The following is a 9,719-nucleotide window of genomic DNA, read 5'->3' as shown; positions in this document are numbered from 1 at the left end:
TTTTGTGCAAACCAGATGCCACTAGTGAGCACTCAGCATGTCACTGAATGAATGTCAGACGGGTTACAAACCTAGCTGTGGGCAAAATAGCAAATATCTTTCTTTGTAACAAAATAAAGTGAGTTTATGAAGCAGAAACTGAGTGAGCGAGGAAGATATTGCGAGGTTTCAATGTTTCTAGAAGATGACAATCATAACTGGTATTTATATAGCGACAGGCGCGGGAAATAGCTGAAATTATCAGACCTGCACACGAAAGTCAGTTCTAAAGTTTTCTATTGATTTCTAAAATGGGGCATCAGGTGCCACATTATCTTTTAGCATACACGATTTTATTACAGACGATTAAGTTGTGGAATGTATTGATTGAATGCAGATACTGTATAATACAAAAAATGGGTCCTTACTGGGTGGGGGCGGGGTAACATGCGATGCCTTTGTTATTTTATGATATCCAGATTCCCCTTTTGTGTTTGTGATGTGTGTTTTTCTTTGGAGGACAAGCTTTCTATTGAAACAGATGTCACCTGCTTCTTCATCAAGCATTTGCAGTTTTGTTTGAATACGAATTATGTTATTTATAGCAGATTTCGTAAAAAAAAGAAGTGACATTAAGCAGGAAATTGACCGCATTTTGTGTTTATAATTGCATTTTTGAAACGTTTTCCATAACTTATGAAATTGCATGCAAGTATACTTCACATAGTATTCTCCTGTAGGTCAACTGAAGAAAGAATAAAATGAAACTGGCAAAATAGATCATTTGAAATTCTCAAAATGTTTATTTCGTTTAACATCGAGGACTGGATTCCTTAAACGAAATGAACAAGTTGTTATAATCACCTGGAGAGGAACAACTGACCCAGATCATACAGTTTTCATTTTTATTAAAATGCCTTCTCCTCAGTGTTTTCCACCAACCAAATACTCCACAATGTGCTTTTCATATGACGAAGACGTTTACAAGAGGCCTTGCATATTTGAGGACCAATTAAAACACATACTTTAGGTCAAAACAGTTTAAAGGTTATTTTTCTGACTATTCGTACAGAGCGTTTAATGACTTCAAATCATTTCCGTTTAGATTTTATTTGGGAAAGGCACAACTGTATGCATCATTCTACCTTAGCCCAAATTATGGCACATACTATAACTAATAATTTCAAAATATTGATCGATACTCTAAAATCGTAGATTCCCACATTACAACTATGCTTATAAATGACGAACAAACAGGGACTAAAAAGGTTTCATATTTTATTTTACAAGAATTATATTAAACTCATTCTATATGTCAACATATCAATAAACTAAAACGATTTTTAAAATTAACATTTATTTAGAAATTCAAAGTTAAAAACTTTATATATACAATGCAGCTAGGTTTTGCTAACCTGGAGGTACCATTATTATGACAACATATGTCTTCAAACGTGAATTGTGTTTATAGTGAAATCTCTAATTTTAATAATCTAGCGAATGTTTGCATTACTTTGCCGATGGTCCTGACTTCATTATCTATAAAATGTACAGATACAGGCAGGAAATGACTAGAGAACGTTTCAATGGAAACCTAATCTATCAAAGAGCAACATCCGTGCCTTGTTGTAGCAGGTCTGACATCCATTCATGTATTTTAATATCTATTCAAGCAGAAGATTTATCAGGAGACAATAACTTATATACTTTTTACAAACTACAACAGTAACATTGGGTAAACATTTCATATTGGTACCAATTTAATTTTAAAAAATAGCTTGTATTGTAAATGTTCAAAAAGTTAGAACTAAAGTAATTAACAATATTCAGACCCCCAACCGAAAATTGTAAATATTTGAATTGAACCCGCGAGGCTGGTGTCAATAACAATTGTGAACAAAATCAACATCACCACTAAACTATAGCTCCGAGTTTAATTAACTGCCAAATATGTTTTATTTATATTTTGCTTTCCTCCGATTCGGGCAACGAAATAGCACTGCAGAAAATTAAAAAGGGTGGAGTAATCCAAACTGTATCACAATGAATTGTTAAAGGTAGAAGTGCAGTAATTAATTATTTAAGATAATCAAATTATTCTTATTATAAAGTTCTTATTATGAAAGCTGATTTTAACATTATAATGCCTTTTAGGGCTGGTACAAGATGTCTATAGAGTCTGTTTACAGTGAAATTTCCTGCTTTCCACACAGTGCCTTACCCCCACTCACTCCTGCGCTTTGTGTCTTTGCCTTTGGTCAAAAGCGGCTGGAAGGAACGGCGGGCGTCACGTGACAACGCCTGTTGGGGTGAAAGGTTACGGGCGCCCGGGCTGGTTGTGCGCCTGCGCGTTGGGATCGGTTGCTGTCGGCGGTAGAGGAAGCAGTTTGGAGTTCCAGGTGAGTGGGTTACAGCAGCGGAGATGGGGGGTGGGCCAATTCGGGCCGGCCTGACTCGGCCGCATGCCTCGGTCTCTGTACCGCGGGTCGCAGTTGTCATGGAAGAGTCCGTAACATTGTATCATGCAGCTTGAACCTTTGCTGCTGAGGTGCCGATCGGCAGGCAGGCCTGGCCAGGCGGACCGCTCCCCGCTTCAGGAAAGGCCCTCCATTATCGGTACAGTGCTGCTGATGATTCTCATACACAGTCAGCTGCAAATGAGAGCTGACTGGCTGCCTCAAAGATGCTGTAGGCCTAGGCATTGATGCAAAAGTGCAAGTGTTTCTATGCCGAAGATGCGCTTAGTTACAATAAGATGTTTTTAAGCCATGGAAAATATCTGAGGCCCGGTTCATGCTTATGGGTCGAAAGAACAAAAGTCATTCTACCAGTACAAATTTCGCCAGTTTCTTTTTTTATATAATATTAAAGACAAGGGTATTAGGTGTACGTAAAAGATTCCATGATACTTTTCGAAAAAGAGGTGAGCTTTCCTGGTGTCCTGGCCAATATTTATCCCCAGTAAGAGTTTTAACAACACCAGGTTAAAGTCTGCGAAACTCTGCCAAGCAGACGAGACAAAGGAACCTTTAACCTGGTGTTGTTAAAACTCTTACTGTGTTTACCCCAGTCCAACGCCGGCATCTCCACATCAATATTTATCCCTCCAGTGTCAACATAAAGATTATCTGGTCATTTACCTCATTGCTGTTTATGGGATCTTGCTCTGTTTAAATTGACTAAAGCGTTTTCCAACATTGCAAGAATGCCTCCACTTCAAAAGTACTTCACTGGTTATGAAGTAAGTTCTGCCGATGGCCTTGGCAAAAAAATGGTATAAGTTTAAGCAAACTAGTAGGAGATTTAGTGATGTAAAAAATAAACAGGTTTTCATAAGGGCACAATTATTTACTATCTGTAACATTTATTTATGTAAATGTTAATTAAAGTGTGGAATTTCCAGAATGTTCACATTTTTTGCATTAGCTTGAATGTCTTACTGAGTGCAGTGTTTGTGAAAGATTTAATATTAAGTGAAACTTAACTTTATAGTATGTATCGTGTATTGTAAATATCAATTATTTTAATGGGTGAATTTGTTTATTCTACAGGTGCAGAATTATTTGTGGCCCTTCAAATAAATAAATAGATTGGATTATCTGTGTTAAACAACTTCAGTAAAAACAAAATGGGATTGATGCTTTCTTGCTGGAGGGTAAGTGATCAATTGCACTTCAATTCAAATTATGTAATAACAACTAGCAGTCTAAATAGCTGTTTTGAAATGTGAGTACAATAGCAAGTCTTTAAATGCAACGGAACTGCAGTGAATTTAAAGGAGACAATTTTCGTGCAATGTGAGCATTGGTGGCAAGGCCAGCCTTTGCCCTTCGCTAATTGCCTTTGAGATGGGGGTGATGAATTGCTGCATGTGGAATAGGTACACACTGAAAAAGGGAGTTTCAGGTTTTGTCTTGTTATTTTATATATAGAGAGAAAACACAGTGATAAGCCTGTTTATTTATAGACTGCATTTTACTATGGACTGTTCAAAATGTTTCTGGGAATACTATTTCCAGCTTTATTTGTTTTTTAAGTAAGTTGGGGTATAAAATTTTAACGCGCAATGCTCCATAGCTTTCTGATTGACTCTGAAATTTGAAGAATGGTGTTGAGCATGGCTGTGTTGTTGTTAGTACCAATCTTGCCCTAAAAATGTTAATGAATTAAACAACATACTGTGGCTGAATAGGAATCTGATTGTTGGGGACTGGGAATAAATAAATTATAATTTGTTTCATTTTTGTGCTAGCTTTTTAATTCAAATGTATGAGAGGAGAGAAAATGATTTTGGGAATTCTAAATAGATTCTTGTTCTGTAAGTTGAATTCTAGACTTTTAATATTGGTGCCTGGTGATGGATTGAAGCTGTTCAAATTACTGGCTAAAAGATGGGCATTTTTGTTTAGAGAATTGGGGGCATACATTTGACTCTTGGAGGGAAATGTTGACCTAAACTTTAGATTTTGAGAAAAACATGCAGTGTTGCAAGGGGCCACAGTTGTAAGGGCACAAGAGTAAGGTATTCTTTCGTAAAGACTACTTGTATAAACAAAATTGATTTAAATCTCAGAAATATGGTAAATTCTCCAAGTTTTCTGTGATACAGGTCAAAATGAAATTTGTCCTGCAGAATGATAGTGTCTTGTATGTTACCTACAAAGTAGTATTTCCGATAAAGTTCAATGTTATTTTATGCTTTATTTCCCCTAGTAGCAACAACATTGATTCAGTGTGACCTTGTGCTATTTTAATAAGTAGGCTAGTTGAAGGTTAATTGCTAAAGCCTAATGATAGCTTGTTGCAACTTGCAACCTGTCTCAGGAGTTTGGAGCCTATGAGCTTATCTCTGGATATTGACTTGACATATTTGATATAATTAAAATGCAGTGATTTCCCCATTGCATCTAAAATATTCTTTTAACTCAGAACTTAAAATTTTGAAGTTATAATTATTACTTCTGTGCAAATGTTGTCAGTTAATCATAAAGAGTGCAGCATGCATGGAAGCCATTTGGCCCATTGAGTCTGTGCTGGCTCTTGAAGAGAAATCCAGTTAATCTTGCACTTTCACTGTATCACTACACTTTTTTTTCACCTTCATGGATTTATCCAATTCTTCTTGAAGGCTACTATTGAATCTCTATCCACTGCTTGATCGGGCAGTGCATTTCAACTCTTAACCGTAAATGTGTAAAAACGATTTTCCTTATGTCACCTCTGGTTCTTTTGCCAATCACTTTAAATCTGTGCCCCTTGACTTTCAACTCTTCTGTGATTGGAAACCGATTCTTTTTATTTACTCTGTCTAAATCTTCAAGGTTTTAAATACCTTTGTCAAATCTTCTCTTGGCTTTCTCTGCTTGAAGGTAAAAAATACCATCTTGTCCCGTATATCCATGTACCTACTTCTTCATCTCTGGAATCATTCCAGTAAATCTCTCCTGTTCCCTTTCTGAAACCTTCACGTTCTTCCGAAAGTGTGATGCCAGAGTACTGCAGCTGGGGCTGAACTAATGTTTTCTATTGGTTTAACTTAACTTCTTGGCTTTTGTTCTTCATGTCTCTATTTATGTCCTGATATTAAAAGATGCTGCCATGATTTGAATACCTAGCTTTTCGACCTCAATTATTTGTGTAGTTAAATTTACCTTTTGTACATATTACAATTTATGGCTTTTTTTGCTATACATTTTTCCTTGGGTTCAGCATCACTGCCCACTCCAGTAAGTGGACCTTGCACGCGTTTTTAATGAATTGATGTACCTGCACAATATCTAGCCGTATGTATCAAGACACAGGAGTTGAATGGGAAACTCTCACCACTGTATTTATCTTACTTGTTCTATTCTTTCATGGGACGTGGGTGTCACTGGCAAGGCCATCGTTTATTACCCATCCCTAATTTCCCTTGAGCTGAGTGGCTCAGCCATTTCAGAGGGTAGCGTTAGAGATCCTGGGTACCAGCAACCTTAGGCACTCTTGGTCGACTTGAGTACAAACAGTGCCAGACATCATGCATAATCCGATACAAGGCCTTTAATGACTTGTGCACAAGGAGAACCACCTTGCAGTTGTCCTGCAAGTGTTTCTGAAGCTACAGAAAAACAACTTAGCGATTATAGTCAATTACAGCACATCAGAAACTAGCAATTTTTTTAATCCTTCATTTGCATACATTCACCAGTTAAATCCTGGCTTTTCATCCTTTCTCATTTGGTGAAAAACTGATTTCTGCTAATCCTTCATTTGCATAGCATATCCCCATATCTTGCCTTTGGTATTTGTTATGGAAAAATCTGGTCTTGCTCACCCTCTGGTGAAGGCCGAAAAGCAGAATGTTATGGGGCCTACGCAGATGAAGATTAGCCTGTTCATGCTGAAATAGCAGACACTGACTCCTTTGAAGGTCTGCAAGCTGATAAACATTGTAGAAACTGTACAGAGAAGGCATGAAACTTTAATTTTGAACATTTTAGCTTCTGCACAATTTAGCTTCCGAACTATGAAACTTCAATCTGAGCATTTTAACTTCCACGGTAGTTAAGAATCAACCACAATACTGTGGGTCTGGAGTCACATGTAGGCCAGACGGGATAAAGATGGCAGATTTCCATTTGTGAACCAGATAGATTTTTTCAGAAATTGCTGATAAATTTCACGGTCGCCATTACTGAGGCTATGTTTATATTCCAAAGTTATTAACCTATTCCCCAGGGCCTTGGATTACTATCACTACACTACCATATCCTCCTGGGAATGTAATGGGGATATAAAACACAGTGATGAGATAGGCATTTTTGGTGAGCTCAAGAATGCACATCTGATTAAATTGTAAACCAAAAAAAAATTAATGCTGAACAGATAAATAACCAACATTCAATATAAACAAAAACTTCATACCTTCAATGCCGAAAGAATAAATTGCTTTTCTACTTCTTGCAACACAAAATTCATTTTTGAAATTCAGTTACTCATGGTGAAATTTATTTTTGCTAGCTACAGACTGCCTTAATATGTTGGAACCAAGGACTTTGGGGAGAACGTTACCTTTCATAATGACAATTGATTATTTGCCATTTATTGATTATCAATTGTACATAAATAGAGCTGTCATTTTCCCATAAAATTCAGACATCACTTGACCTTGCTTGTCTGTACCTGAGCAGGTTGACAGAATTGAATAAATAAACGGGATAGATTCAGAACAGGTCTAGCTGCTCAAAACTGGCCATCCACGAGGTGCTATGGGGCCTCAGCAGCAGCAGAATTGTACTCAGCCACAATCTGTAACCTCATGGACCAGTTTTCCTCACCCTTACCATTGCCATCAAGCCGAGGAACCAACCCTGCTTTACTCAGGAGTGCATGCCAGGAGCAGCACCAGATATGCCAAAAAATGAGGTGTTAAACTTGGTGAAACTACACCACAGGACTACTTGCATGCCAGTTAGCAGAAACAGCACGTGATAAACAGAGCTAAATGATCCCACAACCAATGGATCACATCTAAGCTCTGCAGTCCGGCCACATCAGTCATGAATGCTGATGGAGAATTAAACAACAAGAGGAGGATGCTCCACAAATGTCCTCATTCTCAATGATGGGAGATGTCTAGCACATCAGCACCAAGATAAGACTGAAGCATTTACGACAGTGTTCAGCCAGAAGTGCCAAGTGGATGGTCCATGTTGGCCTCCTCTGGAGGTCCCCAGCATCATAGATGCCAGTCTTCAGCCAGTTCAATTCATTCAATGTGATTTCAGGAAATGGCTGATGGCACTGAATGCTGCAAAGGCTATGGACCCTGACAACATTCCAACAATAGCACTGAAGACTTGTGCTCCAGAACTTGCTGTGCATCTTGCCAAACTGCTTCAGTCCAGGTCCAGCACTGTCATCTACCTGACAAATTACTCAGGTATGTTCTGTCCCCAAAATGCAGGACAAATCCAACCCATTGAATTGCCACCCCAAGTGTTGTACAGTGCTTTCAAATGGCATTTACAAAGTAATCGCCCGCTCACTGATGCTCAGTTTGGGTTCTGCCAGGGCCACTGAACTTAAAACCCCTCATTACAACCGTAGTCCAAAAATGGATAAAAGTGCTGAAGTGAAGAGGTGAGATGAGAGTGACTGCTCTTGACGTTAAGGCGATATTTGACCCAGTGTGGCACCAAGGAGCCCCATTAAATCTGAAGTCGATGGGAAGCAGGAGAAAACTCCACTGGTGACATACTAGCACAAAGGAAGATGGTTTTAGTTATTGGAGGTCAATCACCTGTCCCAAGACAATGCTGCAAGATTTCCTCACGGTAGTGTTTTAGGCCTAACCATTTAAGGCTGCTTCCTCAATAACAGAAGTGGGGATGTTCGATGATTGTGCACTGTTCAGCACCATTCACTTCTCCGATACTGAAGCAGTTTGTGTCCATGGGCAGTAAGACCTGGACAACATTTGGGTTTGGGCTAATAAAAATGGTAAATAAAATTCTGCAACACAAGTGCCAGGCAAAGATCATCTTCAGCAAGAGAGAATATAACCATCGCCCCTTAACATTCTGTGCCATTACCATTGCTGAATAACCAACTATCATCATCCTGGGGCTTACATTAACCAGGAACTGAACTGGACTTGTCATATAAATGCTGTGGCTACCAGAGCTGGGAATTCTATGACAGGTAATTTACCACCTGACTCCCTGAAGTCTGTCCATCTACAAAGCATATATAGCCAGTGATGCCTATATCCCATGAACAAATTTAAAAAAAAAATACACTGGATGGATTTAAAATTGGTAAGGAGGTATTGGATAGGCTGTCTGTACTTGTTGATAAGACACCAGGATTGGATGCGATGCATCCAAGGAAGAATGGAAATTGAGGACGCACTGGCCATAATTTTCCATTCTTCCTTCGATTTGGGGGTGGTGCTAGAGGGCTGGAGAATTGCAAATATTAACTCCTTGTTCAGAAAATGGAGTAAGGATAAACCCAGCAATTGCAGACCAGTCAGTTTTACTTTGGGGAAGATTCTGGAAACAATAATTTGGGAGAAGATTAGTAGTCACAAAACACAATTTCAAAATTAGAGGATGAAACAAAACTTTGACAGCATTATGAACTGAGGCGAATAGTGTAGAACATCAGAAGGACATAGACAAGCGGATGGAATGGGCAGGCAAATGGTGAATGCAGAGAAATGTGAAATGTTTAATTTTGGTAGGAAGGAAATGGGCAGACAAGATAAAACAAAGGGTACTATTCAAAAGGGGGATCAGCAGCAGAGGGACCTGGTGTATATTTGCATAAGTGAATTGAAAGTGGCAGGACAGATTGCAAGAATGGTTAATAAAGTACTAGTATATTGGGCTTTGTTAATAGGGACATAAAGTACAAGAGCTTAGAGGTTATGTTAAACTTGTTTCAAACACTGGTTTGGCCTCAACTGGAGGATTGTTTCCAGTTGGTTTCCAGTTCGGGCACCGTGAAGGCATTGGAAAGAATGCAGTAAGTATTCACAGGAATGGTTCAGGGATGAGGAGCTTCATTTCTAAAGATAGATTGGAGAAGTTTGAACCGTTTTCCTTAGAGAAGAAAAGGCAGAAAGGGAATTTAGTAGAGGTATTCAAAATCATGAGAGGTCTGGACAGAGTAGGTAGGGAAACACTGTGGCCACTGGTGGAAAGATCAAGAATTTAAGGGACACAGATTTAAGGGATTTGGCAGAAGAAGCAATG

The 9,719-nt window shown here is 38.6% G+C and overlaps 1 protein-coding gene across 2 annotated transcripts in view; it reads left to right on the top strand.

The window, feature by feature from the left end:
* Positions 1-2,192: 2,192 nt before the first annotated feature.
* LOC144503698 (endoplasmic reticulum junction formation protein lunapark-B-like) overlaps positions 2,193-9,719 on the top strand; it is a 98,948-nt gene continuing 91,421 nt past the window's right edge. Inside the window, exons 1-2 of one of the 2 annotated variants that reach the window (XM_078228445.1) lie at positions 2,193-2,378; positions 3,531-3,634. In XM_078228445.1, coding sequence (XP_078084571.1) covers positions 3,608-3,634 — 27 coding nt within the window. In that variant the 5' untranslated portion in view covers positions 2,193-2,378; positions 3,531-3,607. Of the gene's footprint in view, positions 2,596-3,530; positions 3,635-9,719 lie in introns of both variants that reach the window. The other variant, XM_078228446.1, reaches the window with a different exon arrangement.

Source organism: Mustelus asterias, chromosome 14, assembly GCF_964213995.1.
Source record: "Mustelus asterias chromosome 14, sMusAst1.hap1.1, whole genome shotgun sequence".
Lineage (NCBI taxonomy): Eukaryota > Metazoa > Chordata > Chondrichthyes > Carcharhiniformes > Triakidae > Mustelus > Mustelus asterias.
This window is presented reverse-complemented; position numbering and strand designations above follow the sequence as displayed.